This window comes from Pundamilia nyererei, unplaced genomic scaffold (assembly GCF_000239375.1).
Source record: "Pundamilia nyererei isolate P.nyererei 1_Seehausen unplaced genomic scaffold, PunNye1.0 scaffold00006, whole genome shotgun sequence".
In the NCBI taxonomy this organism is placed as follows: Eukaryota; Metazoa; Chordata; class Actinopteri; order Cichliformes; family Cichlidae; genus Pundamilia; species Pundamilia nyererei.
In genome coordinates, this window is record NW_005187407.1 from 1888040 (window position 1) to 1914176 (window position 26137).

A 26137-nucleotide genomic window follows, 5' to 3' on the forward strand; every position below is an offset into this window, starting at 1 on the left:
AACAGCCTCTGAAAATAAGATGTTTGCTGTAAATGTCACAGCAGCCACTCAAAAACCAACAGTTATATGTGTCCAGGACACCGTGGCTGTATTTGTTACGCACCAAATAAAGCAAAGCAAACATTAAACACAGCCTTAGTCAATTCACAAAGATACACTGTTGTAACAGCCAGAATTTCCAGGTCAGTGCAACCAACAGTAAAGGAGAATCAGCTAGATTGTTTATCAGTGCTGGGAGTACCAAATTACTGCTATTTAAGAAAAAGAGGTTCAAAAATATAAATCGTCTGTGTCTTAACATTAAGACGACTGTGTTAATGTCTGATACCTGCACAGGTATCTGCAGGTGGTTTGAAACATGAGCTGCCTCTGAAGTAGCCTTATTTTGGTCAGTGTACTTTTGCATTAGCCAGAGAATACATGTAAAGATGAGCTCAACCTATTAATATTCAACCTGTTCAGTGGTCCTAAACAGCTTCAGGCAGAGGAGTTAACTGTTACCTCAATGGTAACAGTTAATGCATACATGATTAAAATACACAAATGACACTAAAACCAGGTACACAACTACAAACATAATTATTAGCTAATGCTATGCCTAAAACAGTTTGCTAAAAGCACAGGATGTATTTTAACTTCTTAAAGTCCATGCTTCTTAGCTAATAGTGTTATTTATGAGTTGAAATTACAAACTAAATATAGTGGATAAACAGCTTTGTTACCTGAAATGATAAATAAAACCTTTAAATTATTTTACTAAACATGGATTGTGGTTCTGGACATCTGACATCCTTTGAATAAATCCAGGTCCTGAGATACAAAATGCTCAAATTTGTTTGCCAGCTAGTTGCTAACTGTGTCTGATTCTAAGTGGATTAGTGCTGAGCATACAGCAGATTTTTGTTTTATAGATTTTTGAGTCAATAAAGAGGCCTGTTGCAAGCATGTAACAACACTACAACAGCACTCAGACAATAAAGTTGTGACAGTTCAATGATGAGCCGTAACTCACTGTAAATCCTCGTAAAGATAAGCGGAGCTGCTGACACCACTATGCAACTATTTTCACACCATCATTAAATATGTTCACCTTTTCCTTGGTGAAACCTGTCCAGTTTAATTAAACCATTTTTTATATAATACGTGACGTGGAGGATTTTGCAGGGGTGTTTGGTTGAATACAAGATGCCAAAACTGTATTAAAAATCTTCAACAGCAGTCTTAGGTGGATTTCCCCTGTGGCCTGTGTTATATCACCACAACATCAATTGGCTGTCAGTAATCCTGTTTGCTGCATGTCCCTACTGTCTGGTCCAGGTTTACCAGTATATCACCAGTAACATTAGTCAAATGTGTCCAAGCTGCGATTCTCAGTGTGTCCATGTTCACCTGTGGGTTGTATGTAAATAACCTAGAAAAAAATCACTCTCTGTCTCTTTAAGCTGCACTTCTCCATCAGCATCCATGCATTTTGATGTGTATCTGTCTACATCTCTTTAGGATTGTTTTGGCTGATCCCTGACAACAGTGTTACTAAGATGTTAAATCTGAAGAGCAAACAGAGAGAGATCCATGGAGGGAGGAGAAAAATAGACGAAACGGAATAAAAACAGCCACGCTGTGAGCTGATTCCAGCCAGATCATCAAACGACACCTTTTCTCCGTCTCGTTCTCGGGCAGACGCTCGTGGAGCAAAGAGTGTTGGACTGACGCCAAGCGAGAATAAAGAGAAACAAACCAGACAAAGTGAAACAGGGCCAAACATACTGAGAGGCTGAGAGCAGCTAACATAGAGCTAAAAGAACCAGTGAATAAAAAAGAGAGACTGACTGGTGAAGCAGAGAGGAAGAGAGATGTAAAGAGTCTATGTCATGTCCAACAAGGCCTGAATACATATTTTATATATCCAAAGGCTGGGCATTAAAGATTAACCCAGTCATCCTGTCTCTACATGATCTCACCTAATGATGGCAAAGTGCTCTTCTCTCAGCCCCGCTCAAAGACAGAGATGCATACACACTCTGCAAATAGAACCTCAGTGTGGAGCGAAGTCAGTTTGGCACAAGCAAAGTGCACTTTGACATGTGAGCTCGAGTGTGTGTGTCCATCCACTACCATGGTTAACCTCCTTACAGCCAGTCCAGTCCAAATTCTGGCCAAATAAACAAAACAAAACAAAACAAAAAAAACCATTAAGACACAGATGTTTTATTGTGTCTGTCTATTATTCATTTACAAAGCTAATTACATTTTGGGAAATGAACTTGGAACACAGGGATTAATGCCCAATTGAAAAGTTGTGTGGAAACACGTAGTTTTCAGGGTTTTCCCCCCAAATCTTCTATTTTAATTTGAGTATTTGAGTACTGTAGTTTTCGAATGTTTGAATGTTTTTGCCTAGTCAGCATGAACATTTTTAAGTGTCTACACAAGGAACAAGTAGCAGCAATGTGGAGACCAACAACTAAAGAAAGTTAATGACACTCACCCATCCTCGCCTTTTTGTGACAAGAGGCGAAATAAGCAATGGCGGCATAAAATGCGTGGGTCCAGACTCAAACTTTACTCATCCTCAAAGTACTTGAAGAAACTACCAATGAGAGGGCAGGATGACAACCAGAGCCTGGAACGTCTGATCAGCCATCAGTGGCAAAGTGATGCAAATTTTCTAGGTAACCTTCTGATGTGTTTACCACCCTGTCATATCCCAATCATCTGCATTTTTATTGTCGTATATTAATTATTGTCTCTGGCCATCACGTTGCTGATGTCATCACGCATCATTCTGCAATATTCCAGGTTCAGGTTGCCTAGGGAACCTTGTAATGTACCTGTCAACCTGTCATATGCCAATTAATGGCATCATTCACCTGCATTTCCTCACCTCAAAGTTGAGAAAATGTTAACTCAGGATCACCCACTTTGTGTTGCCAGCTGTCAGTTTGCCTGTCATCGATTGAACATCATTGACTATTACTGATGAGTTGCTTCCTGTTAGGACGTAACTCACCAACAGACCACATTATATGCAGTAAGTAACTGAATTATGTACATTAAGTGAATTAAAATAAAATAAACAATCGTGAAATTTTTAAACTGAAAATCTGAAAGTGTACATTGTGCGAGTGGGTGTTAAAGTGTCTGGTGCTGTAGTGAAGCCGAGAAGAATCAGGCTGGGATGTGTTAAGGGATGTGCTGATAGTTGCTTCCTGTGTAAACGCGACTCACCAACAGCCTTGGTGGACTCTGTCCTTGAGAAATCACCAGAAACAGTCATTGGTGGTCTTTCACTCCAGTAATTGTCTCACTTTTAAGCCTCTGTGTGGCCACAGCTGCAGCCTGACTTACACTTTTAGGTTGTATCGCCATCTGTCCCTAAATTGTTAAAATTACTATGAAAGGTAAGGACGGGGAGATGCCATTTTCACAGATGCACAGAACAAATTGGATTTCAGACATGGGGGCGGACGAGATTCTGATTCTCCTCAGGAGAAATAGCCTGCTCTACCCCTTAATCAGGGCTTCAGTAATGCAAGTTTAGTCCAGCTTTTTATTGACTTGACTTTTAGAAGTCTATACCTCACTTCCTCTCTGTGTGATTACACTGGATAAGGTTCTTTGCATTGTCATAGCAGCATGTGATGAGGATCTCTAGCAGTCTAGGGACTGACTCTTTAAGCAGCATTTAAACAACTTTTGGAACATTTTGTGAACTTTGTGGGGGGTTTCAAGTACAACATGCCAGAAAAAAAACCTGAGACCAACTTCCTTTAAGGAGCGTCATCATGTCAGTTTTTGAGGTAAGCATGTGTGGCAAGTCACATTACCAGTATGTACTGACAATAGTGATTAAGGTACTCCCCCACCCCTGATGATACTCTGACTGTACAGTATGTAGTGTAGCTGAAGTTCATCACAGATATCTTATTTGTTCTGATCATGACTTTGTGACCACTACCAGTTCTGCACTAGGACCCTGGGTACATTGGCCTAGTTAAACAGCGCTTGTTGTTTAATTAACATGCATGCCAGCTCAATTATGACTCCTCCTTATCAACTGAGACGCAATTGCTTCATGACACGGCATACCTAATTGGCTGAGTTGAAACACTGTGTGAAGATCAGTGTTAAATTCCTGTGATGCCCCCGTGAAGAAATCTACTCTCACTCCTATCTGCATCCTCTGGGTGGGTGGTGGGGGATTGAAAAATAATGGTTTGCCCTCTTTACCTCCACGCCAACCAGTTTAAAAGCCAAGTAACTGCCATTCAAACAAATGATACACTAATTTGTGGCTTTTCTCTCTTTGTTGTCATTGCTGCTGCTCTTCAGGGAAATTGAAATTGAAGTCACAAGTGGACCAATTCCTCCTAATTTGCCAATTAGGATGTGTGCGAGTAGGCTTTTGTGCATGTGTCCTATTATTCACAGTGCCAATATTTCTAAAGCCAGTTTGTGTTTACCACCCAACCCCCCAACCCCCCAGCTAATGAATGGATCAATCCAGAGGCTTGACGAGGATACTGCAGAGACAAATCAATGTGTGGGACATGGGATGTGGGGAAAGGAACACACGCAACTAGGAGATAAAAACAGAGTTTAAACTCTCCTCGTTATTTTGCAACACGACACTTTGCCTTTTTCGTCCCTTCCCCACTGTGTGACTGAACTAAATATATGGCATGTTCAGCACTGATTTATTGCTTTTTTTAATTGAATACACAATGTTAACACTCAAAGACTATTTCATGGTACTCCATACATCATTACTTTTCCACCAAATGACTAATTTGATTTGCAGAGATCTATTCAATTTTTTATTCTTCATGGCTACTTTGACCATTTTGATTGTAGACCGCCAGAAGATAGACAGAGTCTAAAACAGATTTTTGAAGTAAGCTCCATAGACAGCGTGAAAATGCATAAGTTATCCACTGGGGAAATGCAGTTTCTATAATTGGAAGAAAGCAGCAGAGGATCAAACACTTCCTGTCTGGAGCTGGGTTATGCAACATCCACTTTATAAGTAGAGAAATCTTTGGTCTGACCTCAGCATCATTATCTCTCTGGCCTCCTATCATCACACCATTTACCCATAAATCTCTGATTAGGAGACCTATGCTGTCTTTGTTTTGCTTTTTTTACTGAAAGGCGGCACAGAAAGATGCAGTGTAAAGAGAAAAGGCAGCATGCCGTGTGTCAGAATGAAACTCACACGGCTTCAGTATTGATCTCAAACGCTGCATTAGAGAGGGTGCTGATTTCACCTCTTCAACCAGTGACCCACAACAGTGATGGACTCTTGCCTGGAGCTACAGACCAGGCAGGACAAAAGACTTTTTTCTTTTAAGCTCATTGTGCACTCATAGTCAGACGTTTACAGATACTCATCATGGATGTCACAGTAATTTTGGGCTCACAGGTTTTGATCTATTTTGGATTGTTTTTGTAATCCACACAGGGTCACAAGTATACATGGAAAACTAAAAAATGAGGGACTTGCAAAAATCTATATAGTTTTGATGTAATGATTACAATATTATGTTTTTCCCTGACTGCCGAACCTCTGTAGAACACTTTTCAAAGACACATGAGGAGCGCTTCCCCTGGTTCATGCTGGTTACTATGATTGCAAAAGAAGCATTAAACTACTGTGAACTAAATAATTAAACTGAGCTCACACTGCAGTGACAAGGGTGTTTAAGTTTTTCATTACAAAACTGCATGAATTAGCACATCTTGTAGACAAAGTGTATAAGCAGAATTCAGCTGAGGTGGTGCAGCGACGTTATTGGACGGGCCTGAACACAGATGCCGTTTTCCTGCAATATAATGTTAATGTGCCTCCTCTCAAAATCATTATTTTTAAATATATTTACACTTGTGCAATTTGGAGCAGCTCTCATGATGACTGTGACCATGCCTCAGTGTGACAGGAGGGAAACATAATTACCCTATGATCACCTACAGTGCCGTGCTCCAGAGATTCCCATGAACACATTGTACATGAGCTCAAAAGCATGCACAAATTACCCTACGTGATCTTAAACATGTTAGATGCACACCTCGAGCTCACGGCTGGGGGCGCGGTCTGTTACGCTTTGTGATAAGAATAAAAAAAAGATCACTATATGGAGCAAGAGCAGCTCTTTGTGTAATGGATTGTCATCAGATTGCGGGAGAAAAGAGGTGTGACGATAACGGCATGACTGCAGATGCAACACTGCTGGTATGAATACAAAGGAAGCACCGAAGCAGCTGTCTTATCTCTGCACCGCAGAATGTTTACATTTGTGCCAAACGATCGAGAAATCCACAAGAACAGAAACCTGTGAGTTATTGTAAACTGACTGTTTGCTCATTTGCATGTTTGAAGCACAAATTAGTCCATCATACGTATCCTCCTCTGTTTATGGTACAATACGTAAGGGTGTGCATTTCCTCCAGGGAAAAGAGCTGATACACCATGTTTGCACATTCACACGATGAGGCCATTGATGCCGTCACAAAAAACACACAGACTGTTTTGTTCTCTATGTCTCTGTTTTTCTTTTTTCTATTTATAGTCCTTTTCTAAATTCAGAAACAGTTGAAACGATGCTTTTTAAGATGTTTCGGAAATGCAGAAGTCTGTCGTCTGCTTCTGTCAGCCTTTGCATATTCAGAGAAATGTGCCAGAAAGCAAAGGGAAGTGCATCTGGGCTCATTCTGTTACCAACAAACCATGAAAACACAAGCACAAATGTCGGTTGTTGGGTTTATGTACACAGCCTCACTGAAAGAAGCATTAATAATAACATGATTATCTTCATGCAATCGAATAAATTGAATGTAGCTGCTTGAAAGTTCTTTCTGTGAACTTGCTTTAAAAGGACAATATTGACAACAGAAACGGAGACAGGAGCAACCATCAATCTAAATCCTAACTCTCAGTTTGAGAGTATGGTCAGCATCTTTAACCACATCTGCCAGATGTTTTTAAAAGTGAGGGGGGAATCTATTAAGACAGAGCTTCAATAAACCAGATGTGATCGCAGCAGAAGATAAGAACACTGTCCTTTTCCTTATGCATGCTTTTTGTATTGCATATCTCCTATACATAGATAAGTTTTTAAAAAGATGAAGAAAAAGAAAGATAACTCTCTGTGTTACAAAGTAATTACTCCCTATCAATAAATCCCAAATTAACCGTGATTAATCAAATTTTTGGGAAACCGGAGCTCAATTTAATGAGCCACACCCAGGCCTGATGACTGAAATAAGAGTTACATGGACAGGTTATTATGTAGCATTTAGGGGTTGTTGTTTTTTTCTTTGCTCTACTGGAGCACTCAAAGTGCTTTAAACATCATGCTTCATTCACACATTCACACCAGCACTTTGTTTTCTACACCTAAGAGCTTTCTGTCTAACTTTAACACACATTCATACACCAACATATGCATCAGAGAACAACTTGGAATTCAGTATCTTGCCCAAGGATACTTAGGGATGCAGACTGGAGCAACCACTTCAAATTAGTGAATGACCTGCTCTGCCTGTTGAGCTACGGTCATCTATTAACTACAGCCAGTAGAAACCATCTGCGAAAGAGAAGTAGGCTAAAAGATCTCAAATAGCAACACATAATGCCACAATCTACTACTCAAAAAATCAAAACAGATGAGAAACAAAGTTATGCACATCTATCAGTCTGGAAACAGTTACACAGCCATTTAAAGGCTTTGGGACTGCAGAGCATCATCAAAACGGTCACAGCTCTGTATCTTTTTCATACCACTATATAGGAAGAACCACAAAATGATGTCTCGGATTAGATATTGGAAATTTTGTCTCTGTGTCAAAATTCTAACTCCTCTACACATTCACCACTGAATCTGTATGTAGGAGTGCAAACGTCTGACCGTGAATGGTCATTAACCTGCTATCTCTTTTGTACAAACTCATGGGCGATTGAGCTCACGTGAGAGGAGTGCAAGTCATGTCATGTGTCTTGCCTCCAGCACACATTATTCATTAACCACCATTGAAACCACAGAGTATTTCCAGTAGTGAGAGCACGTCTGAAGGGGACCATGTCCTGCTGTGAGAAAGTCTAATGACCAATATTGTCTGGAGTTCATGTGTGGTAATAAAAACAACTGTTGCATTAAAATGTTTAAGTGTGTTTGCAGTGGTTTTCACTCCCAGTGTGGTGACAGCCAACGAGACCACGACACTGAACATCAGCCTGCTTTGTGTGACCTACTTTTTCCACTCCTACTTATTTCTTGTCTCTTTTTCCATTTTAAAATCCCAATTTTTCCACCTTTTGTGAATTCTTTTCTGTTTATATACCGCCGCGTGTTCCGGTTTACCCTTCGCTCTTTTCTCTGCCCCGTCTTCCTTTTCCAAAATCCGCTCGCTCTGCCAGTCTCATTTCAAGTCTGTTTCATGTTTTAATCTTCTTAATCTTTTTTTTTCCACAGCCACGCCACCTCATTTCCTTTCCCGTTCCTTCCAACACCCTGTTGATTTTTCGATGCCATTTTCACGGCTCGTGTTTCCACCCAACCATGTCATCCTATATTTTTTCTTGTTTATCATCTCATTTTTGTTTCCCATCCACCCCGTTCTTTTGATGTGTCCCTCCCTCTCTATCCCCTGCTGTCTCATCTCTTACTGCTGTCTTTCAGCTGCAAAAAGAAAAAAATGATTATTTCTCTTCACTCATCTTCGGGAAAGCATCAAAGAGGCACTGGCAGGAAGGATAAGAATAGAAAACTGATGCTATTTATAAGCTTCTCCAAAGAATGCCTATTAGCCAAAACAAGAGCACTGCCTCAGCTTTATTTGAACACATACAGACAGATGTCTACAGACACCTCTCCTTGACCAGCTGGAATGGAATCACAGTGAAAAACAATGCCATAGCTGATATGCTCCTTTAAATAGACTGTGTTGGGGACGTATTGATGACCTATACTATAATAGAAACAACGCATTTATTACAAACTTCAAAAAGTTCCCTGTAATCATGCTTTTGCACTGCCATATCAGTCTTTCTCTTATCTGTAGCAAATTAATGTCCATAATTGCAGAACTTTGGCTCGGTGGCAACTTTTAAATCTTTCATGGTCCCTCCAAATGCACACTCACATCCACGTTTGCACACACCCGCATGGTGTAGCGCTGACAGCTGACTGATGTTGGCCTCATGAAGCACAGTGATCTCCCTTAATTATACATGATCTGTCACAGAGGAGAGGGACGGAGAGAAAGAAGAGAGTGGAGGAGATGGGGGGGCGAGGAGACAGAAAGAAGATATTGATGAGAGGCAGGCAAAAATAGAAAGTGAGAAAAGGTGGTCAGAGCGGTAAATGCGAAGCTGAAAATGGAGCAGACGATAAGTGGGGTGAAAGAGGGAGCGGGAGTTGGAGGAGCGGAAAGTTAAGATGCCGGGGGAGATGATAGAGAGAAAGAGGAGAAGGACAGAAGAGAGGATGGGAGGAAAACGAGTGAAAGGAAATCAGAGGACACCACCGTTTATTGATCTTGACGTCTCCCCTTCGGCTGGTTGGACTTAACATTGCCACTGAACATGAGAGCAGCAGGTTGGACTCATTCACCTCCAACCTCCAGGATGTAGGCTGCAGGCACATGCCACATATCCCCACTCGCTCTCTGCCTGCCTTATACACTGCTGTCAATCTGTTCTCCTAAACATGATTACACTCTTCTGGAGGCTGTCACTGTCCTGTATGACAATATTTTCCCAGTCATAGACCATAGGCTAAGAGAGAGAAATCCAGTCGTCCTTCCTGATACACACACAACCGCATCCCAATCCATATTACTATAACTAGAACAGAAGTGCTCGTCGGATATACCTCTCAATATTGCTGAGTCACATTTATATGTATTATAAAAAGTTTCAGAAGCTAGTCTCCTCACTCAGCAGCAATCTTAAAATGTCTCCTAAATGGCCACTTATCTGGGAACTTATTATCAATCTGGTCATTAAAACTGGATCAAATCTGATGAAAAAACAAACAAAAAGTTGAAAGGTTTAAAGACTACGAGGCAAAACTGTATCATTTTATATTTCATATTTCTGTATAGTTTTCATATTTATATCCTCTTCATAGCCTGTACATAGCTTGTACACGCCTGTACATACTTATAGTTATAGCATATTCATAACATACCTTCATACCGTGTACATTGTAACATACCCATAATAGACCCATATTTTGTACCCTCATACTTATAACAGACCCCTTTCTGTAATATATCTATATATTTATATTATGGCTAAAGAACTTTCTGGATGGATGCAAAATGCATTTCGTAGCCTTGTACTTGTGACATGACAATGACAATAAAGTTGAATTCGATTCTATTCTAAACATGGTTTTAAAAAGCTTTTGTCCCCTTTAATTTGTCTTTCCAACTTCATATTTGCTGTTGCAGGTTCTCCCAACAGTTAGATTTCAGGTTTCTTTGAATGCCACACAGTACACGATTTGTTTTAGGCTGTAAATGAGCCTTTTTAACAAATTTGTGCACTACAGTGAAGAAAATTGAAAAAATGACAGTGATGTTATGTGTCCTGTGTTCCTCGTAATCATATAACAGTCATACACAAAAAACGAAGTGTTTCCCCTGATTCAACAGCCTGCAGAAACACCTTTGGCAGCAACGGTGTGTCTCAGTGTCTTTATCAGTCTCTCGCGTTGTTGTGGAGGATTTTTGGCCCACTTTTCATTACAACTTTGCTGCAGTTCATTGAGCTTTGTGGGCTTTCATTTATGCACAGCTTTCTTAACATCCCACCACTCAATCAGCTTGATGTCTGCACTTTGACCGGGCCATTGCAACACTTTGATTCATTTCTTTTTCAGACTTTCTGTTGTAGATTTGCTGCTGTGCTCGGGATCATTGCCCTGTTGTATGACCCAGTTTCTGCCAAGCTCCAGCTGCCCAACAAATGGACTTGGTATACATAGAAAGTCATGGTCGACTCAGAGCCTGCAAGGTGCCCGGTCCTGTGGCACAAAATAAGCCTAAAATGTTGTCCTGTTGCGCTCGGTATGAGGTGTTTATACTTGATTTTTTGTGTTTGATGTTCTCCAAATGTGGCTCTGTGGCTCTTAAAAAAGTCACGCCTTTTCAGTCCATTTTTAATCGTGCATCATGAACTTTGACATTTATCATGCTGAGGCCTGTGAACTCTAAAATGTAGCTCTTGGGTTTTTTTAAATTATTTCTCTGAGCATTGTAAGGTCAGACGTTGGGGTGAAATTTCTGGGGAGATCATGGCATGGTCTTAACACCAAACTGAATGATCCAGACCAGCAAACTGCCAAAAATTGTGCTCAATAGAGATGTTTACACTTGCATGAGTATACCTGGCTGCTACGAGCCTTTTTAATTCCAATGGAAATAAAAATTGTGAACTTTTTCCCCCACTGGACAGAGTCCAGTGAAAACTTTCTTTTTCACATGTTTGTAAATGACTAGAGCTTTAAATTAACCTATTATTATTGTTTTACTAGATTGGTATACTTTCAGGTTTTGTCCGGCCCTGATTATGTCAACACAGTTGAAACCCAGTTTAATTTTTAATCATTTGCTCTTTGCTGTTTGTGAAATGCAAAAACAAAAATAAAAGTCACCTTACCATATCCACTAATGTTTACATTTAACTGGTGATTTCTCAAACAGTTTCTGGCATTCAGCATTTAGAAACCAGGGCAACAAATAAATATACATTTAAAATAAAAGAACAATTCAAAGCAATGGACAGAGAGAGGTGAAGAAGAGAGTGCAGGCAAGGTGGAGTGAGTAGAAAGTGACAGGGGTGATTTGTGACAGAAGGATAGTAGCACAAGTGAAAGGGAAGGATCGCAAGATGGTTGTGAGATCTGCTGTGATGTATGATGTGGAGACAATAGCACTAACAAAAAACAAAAATGAGGAGGCAGAGCAGAAGGACAGCTCAGATGGAGTGTTTTGAGACAAAGTTAGAGAGGAAAGGCTCTAACAGAAGAGTATGCAAGGGATAACAGGAGGCAGATGATGTGCTGTGGTGACCCCTAAAGAGAGCAGCCAAAATATAAATGATGAATTCATACCTAACCCCATATTTTTATCAACTAATAACAATGACAAAAGAGCATCAGGGTGATCTATAGTCAGGTAAAGGTCAGCACAACAGCAGCAACAAACACATTTTCCCTACATAAATCTGATTTAATCAATTTAAGCTCAGCACAAGCTCTTGGAGTTAAAGTCTGATATTTTCATTAACGGACACAAAGATGTGACGGAAAAACAAACGCTTTATTCTGTTGGCGCATTTTTTCAAATAAACTAATCGTTCAGACTATTTTTATTGTCGACCTGAAAAACCATCTCCCAAATCAGTCAGTAACCAGCAACAGCTTCACAACTGCGAGGCCAAAGTGAAAATCCTCGGGCTCTGTAGAGACTAAGGAAGCCACAAACGAGATGGTGCACCTGGATGACACACTGATCAGCCGTGTCTGACGAATTATAGTCTGACACCAGCTTTCTTAAGCAGTCAGTTTGCTTTCTCTTTATACTGCCAATTAACCTCCAACATACTTCAGTAATAAACAGCACCATACACAATCATGAGCAACTCCAGCTTCAAACTGCCTCAGTGTTTGGTAGCGCTTCATTCTCTTGACTGGATAAAAATTGGTTCTTATTTATAGAACTGAGTCCTAATTGGCTCCTACAAGCTTTCCAACAACAGAAATACAATGCGAGTGTTATCTGTATCACCGGGGAAGAATGAGATTGAAAACTTCTAGCAAATATTGACACTTTCTTCTTCTACTTGATTAAAACTTCAAACAACAGCCTTATAAAAATCAGTCAGTATCGCCTCTTATTTATCTTAGTTATCGAGCCTCTTTTTGGAGATTCTCAAGTGCAACTCCACCAAACGTGATGAGCAGAAATCGTATATTTGTTACATTTAAAGCAGACAGTAAATGCACCACATGTAAGGAGACCTCCAGAGTGCAAGAGGTTAAATTTAAGACCATTTATTCATAACTTTCACTGTAAAGAAAATAAACGTATCATCCCTTATCACGTCCTTTATATTAAGCCTGTTTTATATCATTCATGTTTACTACCTACACTCACCGGTCACTCTATTAGTCGCACTTTGCTTTTAGTGTGTTGGACCTCCTTTTGCCTTCAGACCTGTCTTAATTAGCAGCAGGCAGCAACAAACAGCAGCAGCAGTTGTTTTTCAGCTGCACATCCATGATGAGAATCAGAGAAAGTGGCTACAATGTGATCATGAAGTAGCAGTAACACTCAGGTAGGCAGTACCATTTAAATTATGCTTAATTGATGATAATATCCCCCACACCAATACATCGACAACAACCTGAACCTTTGATACAAAGCAGGATGCTGTTTATGGTAAATTCTGACTCTACCATCCAAATGTCACTGCATAATCTGAGACTCATCCAATCATGCAACCTTTTTCTAATCTTCTATTGTCCAATTTTGGTGAGCCTCAATTTTCTTATTCTGACAGGAGCGGCACCCAGTGTGGTCTTCTGCAGCTTTAGCCCACCTGCTTCAAGGTTTGAGATGTTGTGTGTTCAGAAATGGTCTTCTCCATACAAATGGTTATTTGAGTTACTTTTGCCTTCCTGTCGGCTCAAAGCTGCCTCATCATTCTCCTCTGACATCAACAAGGTATAGGATAGGTGTACCTAGCAAAGTGCAAAACGACTGCAAAGTTACTTGAATTGTTCAAGTCACTTGAACATCCCTTTGTTTTCTGCACTGCGCTGGATATTGCCTTACAAGTAATTATACTGAGTGGGGTGTTTCGAGACTTTAAAGTCTTCAGGATTATCTATGCAGTGCCAAATACTGTGTCCCCAAAGGGAGCAGCTAATGCACCAGTGTCTTTAATCCAGAGTCAACTGAACTGATGCCTTAGAGAAAAGTTAAAGGAATCAAGGGCATCCCAGACTGACATTACACTCTATTCAGTCGTGGTTTGTGCTCAGAAGTACATTTTAGGAACTATTCAAACACACAGTTCTTTCAATTTTCCTATTTTCATTATATGTTTGTCATTTTATTCTGACCTACATATGCAGGACAATTGGGAAAAGCTGACAAAATAAGAAATGCAAAGAGGAAAAAAAAGAGCAGATAAAGTAAGAGATGGAAGTCTCCTAGCAGCGGTAAGAGGAGACGCGCTGTTGTTGAGAAGCAGAAGTGTAGCATGAGGAGCACAGGAAACGTCATGAAATATGTAGGAAGGAGCAGCTCAGCACCGGAACACAAAGCCATTAAAGAAAGCCCTGGAAAATGCAGTCAGCTAGAAATATAAACGTCCATTTCCGTATCGTTCATAAATACTCTCGCGCATGGATAAAAGCACACACACGCTTTCACATCTCCTAGAAAAAAAAAAAGTAAAAGCTTTAATACTCATGTACACAGTTTAACACATTCTTGTGCTCTCAGAGACGCAAGCACGAAACTGCACATGCATTATCAGCACTAAACACAAAGAAAACAGAGCCAATCTCGTCTCTCCTCTCTCTGCTCTCCTCCTTCTCTTCCACTGGACCTGAAGATGTTTTTTAAATCATTGATTGAGTACATGCAGGAAACCAGCGAGACAGCTAGTCTGACATGCAGCAAGTGCTCTCAGTCTTTCGGGTTAAACAGCAGACCAGCGGACAACTCGCTCCGAAGGCGGTTTAGGGCGAGAAGAGGTGGCGCTCTGAGCTCTGAGCACTCACTTCGCCCTCAGCCCCGTACAACTCAGGCTTGTCAACAAGGTGCTTCAGCTGTGAGGAGGATTTGGTGCAGTGCTGAAGATGTAAGTGAAAAAACCATAGCACAGTGCAATAGAATCCAGTCATATTGTGACTTGGCACTTATTTGCTGTTCAGCATTTCATAAGTTTTTATGTGTAATAATGCATCATAAACTGGAAGACTGACGGGATTTTATGTTTATCTCTCTGGCAACAGCTGCAGCTCAGGGCTGGAGGGGCTGTGGAGCCTCACAGGATTTAGTTTGTTTGTGAAGACTGGAGGAATCTATACTTTCCTTTGTTCAAGCAGTCTTAAAATGTCCCAGCGTTAGATCTCAGGTGAGGATAGTTAAAGGATTCATTGACTGGATCCAAGGATCGGGTTTTACAAAGCACATTGATTTGGATTTGACAGGATTTCAGTTTTGTTGTGGTTTTAATTTTGTGCTTCGGTTATCAGTCTGCCTGAGCTAATGTCTTCACTTATTTCACTCTATTTCTCCTGATCTCAATTCAGTCTCAGGGTAAATAGTGTTTTCCCCCTTTTCTGCACTAACATATATATTTATTCAGGATCAGACACAGTATCACCACATACTGGACAGTATGGCAGATTTTATTTTTTATTTTTTTACAACACATGCCCTTCCTGACACACACCGGTGGGATTTGTGTCTCTTTTCAGAATCGAACCAACGATATTTTGCTTTTTGGACAAACGTGGGACCAACTACACTAGGAGAGCAGCAAAAAATGTCTTCTTCTTCTTCTTTCAAATAAGAGGACTTCTGACAAACGCATGACACATAGCAGAGCAAAGGATGCTTTTGGAAAGACTTATGCCACACCTTTATGTGACATTAAAGATATTAAAGCACAGAGTTGATCTTTTCCTGTTAATATTATTCACAAGCCCATTTTTAAAGTAATGAAAATTATTTTTTTCTTGGTATATATGTGGGTACATTTATTTTAACAGAAATTAAAAAAAACTGAAAGTAAGTTGCAGATCTTTTCAGCAGCTCATGTTAGGTCAAACTGCAAAAAGCAATTGAAAGTGATAGTTATAGACTCGGTTTCTCCACAATGGAGATAGCTCAGCATAAATACCTGCATCACGAACTCAGTGCTTTACAGTGACTGTCTTCACTGTCTGATAAAGACACTTGCTGCTGCTGGTGGTAGAGGGTATGTATTATCATCTCTGTGGCAAACAGAAATGAGACCACACAAGTAAAGCACATCAGTGTTTCCGTCTCTCTCCCACTCAGCCAGCCACAGCCTCTCATAATTGCAATCAATAACTCAAACAGTTTCCGTCCATGTTATCACTACTATCATCATCACCACCACGCCCATGGCGCTCCATCGTTTTATCTTCTATAAATCAAAGTTCATGAGACTTCACTCTATGGCAGTCACATCTAGCCACGGTGACCACAACGCAAATGCATGGATCGCTACTGGGCTTGCTGTTTTCTCTCCACTGCCTGAATCGTCTGAGCAAGGCAGCAACCTCTCCAGTAATTTACAGCAGAAGGGAAATTAAGGAGCAAGCTCTTATTAAACGACGAGTCATAATAATAATAATAATAATAACAATAATAATAATAATAATAATAATAAGCGTGAGGTTGTTGCAGCCCCCTAGTTTTAATTCTCCATGCCTGCGTAAAATTGATCCACTGCGTCCACGTGACATTCGCAATTATCAAAGACTACGAGATGGACTGGTAGATGAGACGCGCAGGGCTTTAATCTACCTGAATGCTGCAGGAGATCTCGGAGTCGTCCAGTAACCGGATCGTACAGAGTATCTCCTGGTCCAAGGAGCGGAGGCTGGGGCTGCGAAACCGGAGCATTTTCATCCTTCTGTCGGTTCTGTTTCAGCCCCTCATGTCGGAGGTTCCACAGACAAGACCAGACGCGCGCAGAGGCTCACGCACACGGATGACTCACGCACACGCACGCGTCCGCGTATACATTGCCGTTCAGTCGGGTCTTGTCACCCCTTGAGACGCCCTTGGAGATGAATAGGTGGATGGGGTGGTGGATGGTTAGATGGATGGATAAGAGAGCGGATGGATGCAGCAGAGAAGGATGGGAGGAGAGCTTTCATCCGTCTCCAGCCTGCCCACTGATGGATCTACAGGACGGAGGATGGTTTTCCCTCTACTCCTCCTCCTCCTCTCTCTCTCTCCCTCTGGCTCAACCCCACTTCACAAGTGTCTTGTGACCCTTCTCATTGCTCCTCATTGCAATTACGTCCAAATGACACGGGAGACCTGGCGAGTGTAGATTGCCCTGCCCCGTGGATACCCTTTGATTATAACTATTTACCAATTATAACAAGTGTTATTATTTCAGAGGTTGCTGATGCTGCAAAAACGGCATCTTTACCTTCCATATGTATTTTAAATGTTTGCGTTAGCGATAAATAATAAAACTCATATAATATATATGTATTGTTACTGATATTTCCTCATTGTAACGACACTCAAACTGAGATTAAATAATTAATTCCATCGGTAATGACGTCAGAGTCAATTTGGTTGTAACGCAACACCGCGGTCCCTTTAATTGTTAACGTAAGCGACGTGCTTTGTGCGTCATCACGTCCCTTAGCAAAACAGCCAGAGGCCTTGGTCAAATCGTTCGTTCACGGGATGTTATCGCCTCTTTCCTGCGCCGGAGTCACGTTTAGCAGGCAGGTCTCACATTTTTGTTACTGTTTGTTTCAGCTTTTCAGGAAGGCTTGATTTTTTTTTTCGTGACGTAAAACCGAGGCTGGTTTTTCTTTAACGAACAGCAACTGTAAACGTACTAAAGTCTGCCAGTAAAGATTGAATTGAATTTTAGTGGGAGGCTGCACTTCAGCTGGACTTCCGCGTTTAAGAACTGATCGCTTTTTATAGCTACGGAAGCTCCACCCGTTCATTATAACGGCGGCATCGGTTACAGTTTAAACGTCCAGTTAACTGGACAGAGCAAAAACAAAAAACAACCCAGCAGATTAGTCCTTAAGGAAACTATCATCAGCTGTAGAAAACATTTATGCATGCACTCATCGGCCACTTTATGAGGTATCACGTTGGACCACCTTTCACCTTCAAAACTACCTTAATTCTTCATGGCATGAATTCAACAAAGTGCTGGAAACATTCCTCAGATGTTTTTGCTCCACACTGACATGATAGCATCAGGTGCAGATCCCAAAGATGCTCTACTGGATTCAGATCTGGCGACTGTGAACTTATTGTCATGTTTAGGAAACCAGTGTGAGATGATTTGAGCTTTGTGGCATGGCATCCTACTGGAAGCACCCATCAGATGATAGCAACACTGTCGTTATAAAGGGTTTAAATGATGGTCAATTCAGTTTCAAGGGGTCCAAAATGTGCCAAAAAACATTCCCCACACCATTACACCACCAGCAACAGCCTGTACTGCTGTTACAACGCAGGACTTGTTGTGAGCTTTGTAGTATGCATCAGAAGATGGTTAAACTGTGGTTATAAAGGGATGGACCAATGACTCCAGAAAACAGTCATTGGGATGGACGTGGTCACCAACAGTACTCTGGTAGACTGTGGTGTTTACTTGAAGCTCAGTTGGTACCAAGGGGCCCAAAGTGTGCCAGTGAAATATCCCCCACACCATTTCCACTCCATCTCTAGCTAAAGCTCTGATACAAGACAGGATGGATCAAGAATTTCATGTTGTTTACCCCAGATTTCTGACTGTGTACCATCCCAAAGAACTGACGCTCATGAGATATTTTCTCTTTTTTAGACCAGTCTCTGTAAACCTTTGAGATGCCTGTGTGAGAAAATCCCAGCAGATCAGCAGTTTCTGAAAAACTCAGACACATTCAAATCACCTTCATCTCCCTTTGTGATGCTCTGTTTGAACTTCGGCAGGTTGACCACATCTGATGTACTTAGTTACTGCTGTGTTATTGGCTAATTAGATATTTGTGTAAACAAGCAGTTGAACACGTGTGCCTAATAAAATGGCCAGTTAGTTCTCACGATTGTCATTATTAATTTGACTTAAGTAAAATGTTCAGTGGGTGCTTTTCACTTCTAATGATGTATTTTTTACAATAATTTATTAATATTGATTTAAACTTTAAAGCTCTAAAATCTTACAATCAGATATATTTATTTCCTTTTTCTTGTTTAATCCTTTTCAGGAAAAACCTGCTTTAAATATAGTGCATGAAGAACCACAACCAGGATGATCTACATCATAATGGGAGTCTCGGGTTGTGGAAAGTATGTACACAGTATGTTCATGTATTTCATGCATAAGTTTTGTGAAACAAAAGTAAATGAGCTGTTTCTGTACCATTATAACCATCAGTATATAACGATACCCTGTTTAATAGAGATTATATTGACAGACAATGGCAATTTTATTTATATTACACATTTTATTACATGTAAACTCAATGTGGTTAACACAACAAATAAAGACATAAAAACAATGTCTTAAGACAGTGAAAACAGCACAAAAAAGAAGTAGAAAATTCTCACAGCTAAAAGAGAAGGTCCAAAAAAAGTGAATATTTTCAAAACTAGTTAATAATATCATATTTTTATGATATTAAAGGATGCTGACAGTTGTTTTATTGCAACATTTCTCAAACGTTGCTAAACCAGTTTTGTCCTTGATACTCTTTATTTATTTATTTTAAATATAGAAGCACCTTTGGGATCTTCCTATCTGAAAAGGTAAGTAGCCTCAACTCTAACCAACAACCTCCCTACACACACACACACACACACACCTCCCTCTTGGTTCCTTGTGTGCCTAATACTCTTCTGTCCATGTGTGTTTACCCATCAGCTGGGTTGGCCCCTGTACGAAGGGGATGACTTCCACCCACGGGAGAACATCGAGAAGATGTCTCGCGGTGAAGCGCTTACAGATCAGGTCAGCCCAGGTGTGTGTGTGTGTGTGTGTCTGAGTGTGAGTGTGCATTCTGTCTGCTTCACTTACATGTCAATCATTTATGGCGTTCAGTCTCTCTTCTGTCAGGACTAAATAACTCTGTTTGACTTGCAGAAATGCACAAAATCCACAAGTAGCCGGAGGGAGCTTCAGTCGTGCAGACAGTGAAAGCAGCAGGGAGCGATGCTGAACTTTTCATAACAACCGTCAGTCCTGAAATTCAGTTCAGTCATTTATTATCTGTTTGTTCAGGGCTCATCTCCTCCCCGTCCATGCTGACTTTTTAAATAAAGGGAGCCCTCCAAACAATTGTCTGGCTTCCTGCCAAAGTCGAGTGTACAGGCTTACAGGCAGAGGAGCCCCCGCCAGCATTTGGCAGCAGTTCACCGGTAGCGGTGTTTGGTGGCAGATGATAACCTCCCACTCAGAGGTCTGCTTTGAACAGCGAGGAGAATTACCCAGGGACGTGCTCCGTCCAACCCTTTGGCATATTTTAAAAATTGTCAACAGTTGGCAGTTTGAGAATAAATGATGTGCGAGGAGTGGAGCAGAAATGTAAATACAGGATTACTGTCAGGCTCTGGCAAAATGTGTCTTTCATGCTACTATTAGAGTTGGCAGGTTGAGGTTGGCGTGACCAAACAGGACATGAGCGCGCTCAGAAACCTGCATGCAAGGGAGTGAGTCAGATCTGTGCAGCCTCTGTGTTCCTGAGGAGCTTGCATAGGTTGAACCACATGTTTGATTGTCAAAAGTGAGAGAAGTACCTTCTCTGGGTTTAATCTGCTGAAAACTGTTACCCAGAAGTTATTGTAATAGTCATTAAATCACATCTTCATTGACGGATACCAAAGTGTTCTAACTTGTAAATGACAGTACAGGGAAGGTCATCAAATGTCTTTTTGAAGGAAACAGACAAGATTTCAAGTCTTTTCCAGCATAATTCAAAGATTCTCAGTGGGCTTTAAAGGTGGACCCTGTGGTGTCCAGTCACAGAGTTAAAAACATGTCTGACGCTTCCATAGTCACTTTCATAATTTGAGCCCAATGAATCCTGGCATTGTCATCTTGGAATATGCCCCTGCCAATAGGGATGAAAATATTAATTAATGGAAAAACCTGATCGAACCTAAGTAGGTTCAGGTAGTCAGCTGACCTCATTTTTGGGCACATAATGTTGCTGAACCTTAGACCTGACCAGCTGTAGCAACCCCACTTCATAACAGGCTCGTGTGGTAGGGAGTGGGGTTAATGACTGCAGCACTTCATCCTCTTCTCTTCTTACCCTTTACCGTTTTCTTTCCACTCATTACAGAGTAGATCTGGACTCCTCAGACCACATGACCTTTTTGTTTTGCCTCCTGGAATATCAGAGCTCTTTTTCCCCAATTAGCGTCGCTGATATGTGGTTTTCTTAAGGCCACGAGTACTGCAGTTTTTTACAATTTGCTTGATACAAGTCAATAATTTGACCCTTTTTTTCCACAATGTCTTTCAAAATGTTTCTTTAACAAATGAGGAGCTGCTCACGTCGTTAGTTTGTGTTAAATCATTTGTTGCCAGCCGAAACACGATATTCACCGCAGTAATTACCCAGCGGAAGGCTCTTAGTTATTTGTGTAGTTAAATCCATGTGGTGACTTTTCTTTTAGCCATATATATATATATATATACACACCAGCTGGAAAACTATTTAAAGGAGTTAAATACACAATCTTAAACTAAGCTGTGCACAACAAAAATCAGTTTTTGTGTTTAGCGTTTGCATTTCTTTGTCTCTGCAGGACAGATTGCCGTGGCTTCTCAAACTACACGAAGTCATTCAGAGGTGAGCGCTAACCAATCTCTACAAATACATAAGTTCTATCATTTCAAAGGACACAACATTGGCTTTTTTTTTTAACCCATCAGCCTTTTAAAGGTTGATGTGGGGGGTGTTGTCATCACATCAAAGGTTACAAAAAGGAGGGCGAGGCGGCAGGATTTTGACCTCGACCTCACAGTCAAGGTCAAAGGTCAAGTTTTCTAAAAATCTTGTGACTGAGGGGGTAAAACTGATGGCCACCAGTGTTTTGTGGCAATTTACCCTAATATCTGCTGTAAGCCAACTGCACACACACACGTTTCATGAAAACAGGTATTTTTTATGACATAAAGGAGAAGATGATGGGTTTAGAGGTAGAGCTGAAGAGCAGAGGAGCGAGGTGAGAATGTGCAGGCATGAAATTGTCGAGAGAGAAAAAATGTCAACGATGGTCGTGAAAATTGAGATGAAAACCAGAGAGCCAGGAAAAACAGTTTGGGGAGTAAAGACAGATTAAGTGAGGAAAAGAGGTGAGGGAGAAGCAAAAAGTGTGTCGTCTTTTTCTAAAAACGTCAGCGGCAACATCAAAGAGTCCTTCTGCTTAACTCTTCCACACTCAGATGCACTTATTTTTCTCCATCCGCTCGTCCTTGCGTCAATCTTTTTCTCTTTAGTTGTTGAGACTAAAGTTTACTTTAAGCTTATTTTTTTTCAGTCTGAACTTCAGTAGTTATTCATTCCTGCCCTCAGCAACTTTGTACATATGTTCATGTCTTCCTGTCACAGAGAGAGGAGTTCAGGCTCTGATGCTCTCCTGGTGTGCTCTGCACTGAAGCACCAGTACAGACGGATCCTCCTCCATGGCTCCAAAGCCCTCACTTCCCCTTCGGAGACAGACCAAGAAATCTTCCCTCCGGCTTCTCCTGATGTCTTTTTTCTTTTCCTTCGTGGTGACTATGAATTCATTTACCAGAGGATGGTGGCCCGGAGGGGTCACTATATGAAAGCCGACATGCTGCGTTCCCAGTTTGATACTTTAGAGGCTCCGTCTGATGAGGAGAATGTGTTGACACTGGACATCCAGAGGGGCATCGATGATATGGCTGTGGAGGTTGAAAGGCACTTAATCGACCACAGGTCAGGGCTACCAGCGTAGCCTTGACCACCACAACAGACCACATGGGATCCTTAGCAGCTGTAACATTGATATTTCAGCAAATATTCAGGATCCTGCAGGATTACATTTGAATGACTTTGGTGATTCCCTGTGTGGCTCTCCACAGCAACCAGGAAGTCACAGTTTCCACTTATTTGAAAACATCCAGCATCTACTCGATGGACTGGCACACGAGCTTGACAGTGGACATCAGATGTTTGGGTTTTTTTCCCTCTTTCCCTTGAATATCTTGAAAACAGTTGAGCAGTAGATGAATCCACATGTTCGATTATTATATTGTCACAGATGCACTTCCTGATGTTCCCCTCCTAGTTACCCAGGCTTGGACAAAGACTGGAAAGTTGTGACTCCACAGGGCTGGTGTGGTGTCTCCTTCTGGGGTCCCTGTGGGCATCTTTAGCATGTAAGGTGAATAAGTTAAATACAACATGGAGCCCATTTTTATATAAACTTAAATCTATATAATTTTACAGAAATATAACATCTCTGTAAATTTTGTAATAGATTTTAAGGCCTCGGGAGTAATAAAAAGTATGATTAATGCCTTTATTAGGACAAAATTAATATTTTTAGATACTTGAAAACTAAATACCTACAAAGCTGTGATAGAAATGATTAACATGTCAACATGACAGACTAAGATGATGAACATCAGTGTAATCACACTGTCATGTGACATTTTAGCACCAGCAGTTTGCCTAAGTAGAACAACACAGAGTGTGTGGCCTTTACTGTTGTTCTAGTCCCTTTTGAATAGCTAATTAATGTCTGGTTTGTAGTGAGGATGAGAAATAAATCACTGTTTCAGTCTTGATGTAAAACCACAGAGTGTGGCAGGCTTGACGAGCTCATTAGTTATTTAGTGAAGAGTGGAATACACAGTATGTGTGATTTTCTAGCTGGTTGCAAACATTTAAATATTTAGGTGCCATTCTAATAAATGCATTGTGTGTATGTGTGTAAGCTTTGAAACTGAACCGGTTTGTGCGTATTTAAGGATGGTATCTTTTAAGAATATGCCATGGTGAAGATAAAAGGTTTTTACAGCCTGCTGTGATTTCTGCCTGTGGGGGTGTGTCCTGCCTTAGGTACCGCCCTTCTGTACTGCTAAGACCAGAGTGCTTAATTAAGGCCAGATAGCACCATCTTCCACTCCACACAAATCTAATTGTTTTTTGTTAAGTGACCAGCTTTTAGGTTTTTCTGTGTTTCTCTTCTTTTCATAGTGATAACATGTGACGAATCTCCTTTAGAGAAGCTCTTTATTTGTCCTGATGATTGTCCTCAACAAACCCAAAGATAGTCAGGTCACATAAGCATCTTTGTTTGTTTTAGAGCCCTAGAAAACTCTGCACAGTGTCTTCTCTGCTGAGAATGTTTCTTTATCATTTTCAGGATAACAAGTTTCTTCTGAGATTGAAATCTTCACACCAACAAAGTCGAATCATTAAAGAGATTTAACCTGAACACTTCACTGCTCCCCTCTGTGAGGTTCAGACCAAACACTCAGACACACTCTCTCACACCTGCACTTGTGGAGCTGTTCTAGTGTTGTGACTCATCTACAAACCTCAACCCGAATATTTTTGGAGCTTCTAATCCAGAAACCCCCCCTCCCGGCTACTCTCATATCTCACACATTCAGCCGCACACACACTTTGCTGGAGATTAACACCCCCCCAGTCTGGCGGCAACAGACAAACACATGCAGGTTGTCAAGCAGAGCGCATCCATCTGATGACAGAGTACGTGTCCCGTGTGTCAGGTAGCTGTAAGCCCCCAAAAGGCAGGAATGGAAAGCAGAGGAACGCTCTCAGTTTAAGAACATCTTTTAATGTTGTTCAGTGCACGGGTCTGTACAGTTTCAGTAAGTGGAATAACACATTTGACCCAGTTTGTATATCTTGCAGAGGTGAGCATGCAGATGTGGATTTCTGGCTTACATTCTAATACTGTAGGCAATAACATGAGAATAACAATGAGTTAACTTTGACCTACTTTGCTACATCTCAGATTCAAATTGATTTTCATACAAGCCATACTAAAAGACTCTAAATGCCACCTAGTGTTTCTAGTGGGGTAGTGCAAGTTTAGATATTAGAAAGAAAAGCTTTGAGGAGTGTTATTTCTACAATTTTGTGGATTAAATACTTAATCATATTTATTCTTAATACATTATTACCCAAAAAGAACAATTTGTAGCCACAGAAAATCCTGCTAAACTAATGCTGCTGTTTGACCCTACTGCAGAACAACTGCAGAACATTATATTTGAACACAGAGGCGTGGAGGAAACGCATCTTATACAAAGCCTCATAAATTCAGCAACAAATAGCACGTATTTACATAAATGAGAAACAACAGAATTGAATTCAAAGTAAATAACAGCATTTAATAGTTCTGTTTACAACAGAGCCACGAGTCGTCTAAAGGATGTTGCTCAGTCTGTTGTTTGCTCGTGAAATCCACAAGGAGATAAATGAGCCTGCTCCTTATGGTGCAAAAATACTGCAGCATAGAGCTCAAGCTTAAGGGAAAGCATCACATCAGGCATTTCATGGCTGATGTATTTTTCTCTTGGCTGTGCAAACCTCACTTTCTGTACCCGTCTAACCTCAAGATAAACACTGACCTCCAAGCAGGTTTGGACTTTGCATAAAGTCATCTTCTTTCTTTGAACGTCTTCTGAAACTGAGTCTACGTTCGAAGACAAACTTTGTAATTATTTACGGTCTTTAGAGCCTGTGGTGCAGAAGCCGCAGTAGCAGCTAGACAGAGTGGGAACATCACGGAACATATTGCACTCCTGGCTCAGTCTGTTGGCTGAGAATGAGAGTGCAAATTTTCTGCGTGCATCCAGGACATCTGACTGTCTCAGGGTGCTAAAAGCTTTCATTAGACTGTCCAGGTGGCAACATGAAGAGGCCTGAGCTTTAAAGTGTGGCAGAAGAGAGATTAAATAACTTCCCCTAGGGATCAATAAAGTATTCCGATTCTGATAATAATAACAATACAATGTGAATATTTCTGCAAACTTGCATTGTTTTACGTCTACAGTCTATAACAACCCTGGTTCCAAAAAAGTTGGGCTGTTGTGTAAAATGTAGATAACAACAGAATGCAATAATATGCAAATCTCATAAACGCACACTATTTCTGGAAAAATATGAGCTCATTTTGAATTTGATGGCAGCAACACATCTTAAAAGAGTTGGGACGGGGCAACGGAAGACCAGAAAAGTACATTTTAGTAAAGAAAAACAAAATATTGAATGCCCATTTTACACCTGATTTTGTTCATCTGCAACAGGTCAGTAACGTGATGGAGTATAAAAAGAGCATCTTCGAGAGGCAGAGTTTGTCAGAAGTAAAAGTGGCCTGTGAT

At 40.8% G+C, this 26137-nt stretch overlaps 2 protein-coding genes across 6 annotated transcripts in view; one reads left to right on the plus strand and one right to left on the minus strand.

Annotated features, from left to right (window-relative positions):
• Positions 1-17092, minus strand: part of frmd3 (FERM domain containing 3) — a 55328-nt gene extending 38236 nt beyond the window's left edge. For both annotated transcript variants that reach the window (XM_005722033.2, XM_005722031.2), the window contains exon 1: positions 16579-17092. In XM_005722033.2, the coding sequence (XP_005722090.1) occupies positions 16579-16683 (105 nt within the window). In that variant the 5' untranslated portion in view covers positions 16684-17092. The remainder of the gene's footprint in view (positions 1-16578) is intronic.
• Positions 17093-17379: 287 nt separating this feature from the next.
• On the plus strand, positions 17380-24219 carry LOC102202819 (IDNK gluconokinase). Of its 4 annotated transcripts, none has more exons than XM_005722035.1 (6): positions 17380-17526; positions 19011-19092; positions 19521-19551; positions 19667-19753; positions 21556-21599; positions 22362-24219. In XM_005722035.1, exons 2-6 carry the CDS (start codon positions 19055-19057, stop codon positions 22729-22731), a joined length of 570 nt encoding a protein of 189 aa, XP_005722092.1. In that variant the 5' UTR covers positions 17380-17526; positions 19011-19054; the 3' UTR covers positions 22732-24219. The 4 variants fall into 4 exon arrangements, with proteins under 4 accessions (XP_005722092.1, XP_005722091.1, XP_005722093.1 ...); XM_005722034.1 differs by having other exon boundaries at positions 17380-17522; XM_005722036.1 differs by lacking the exon at positions 17380-17526 and adding an exon at positions 17997-18018.
• The last annotated feature ends 1918 nt before the right edge of the window (positions 24220-26137 follow it).

Excerpts from the sequence above, each read along its gene's own strand:
- LOC102202819 (XM_005722035.1), top strand. The coding sequence starts at position 19,055 with ATGATCTACATCATAATGGGAGTCTCGGGTTGTGGAAA. Across the intron at positions 19,754-21,555 it reads GTGAAGCGCTTACAGATCAG|GACAGATTGCCGTGGCTTCT; the intron begins GTCAGCCCAGGT and ends TTGTCTCTGCAG. Across the intron at positions 21,600-22,361 it reads CTACACGAAGTCATTCAGAG|AGAGAGGAGTTCAGGCTCTG; the intron begins GTGAGCGCTAAC and ends TTCCTGTCACAG.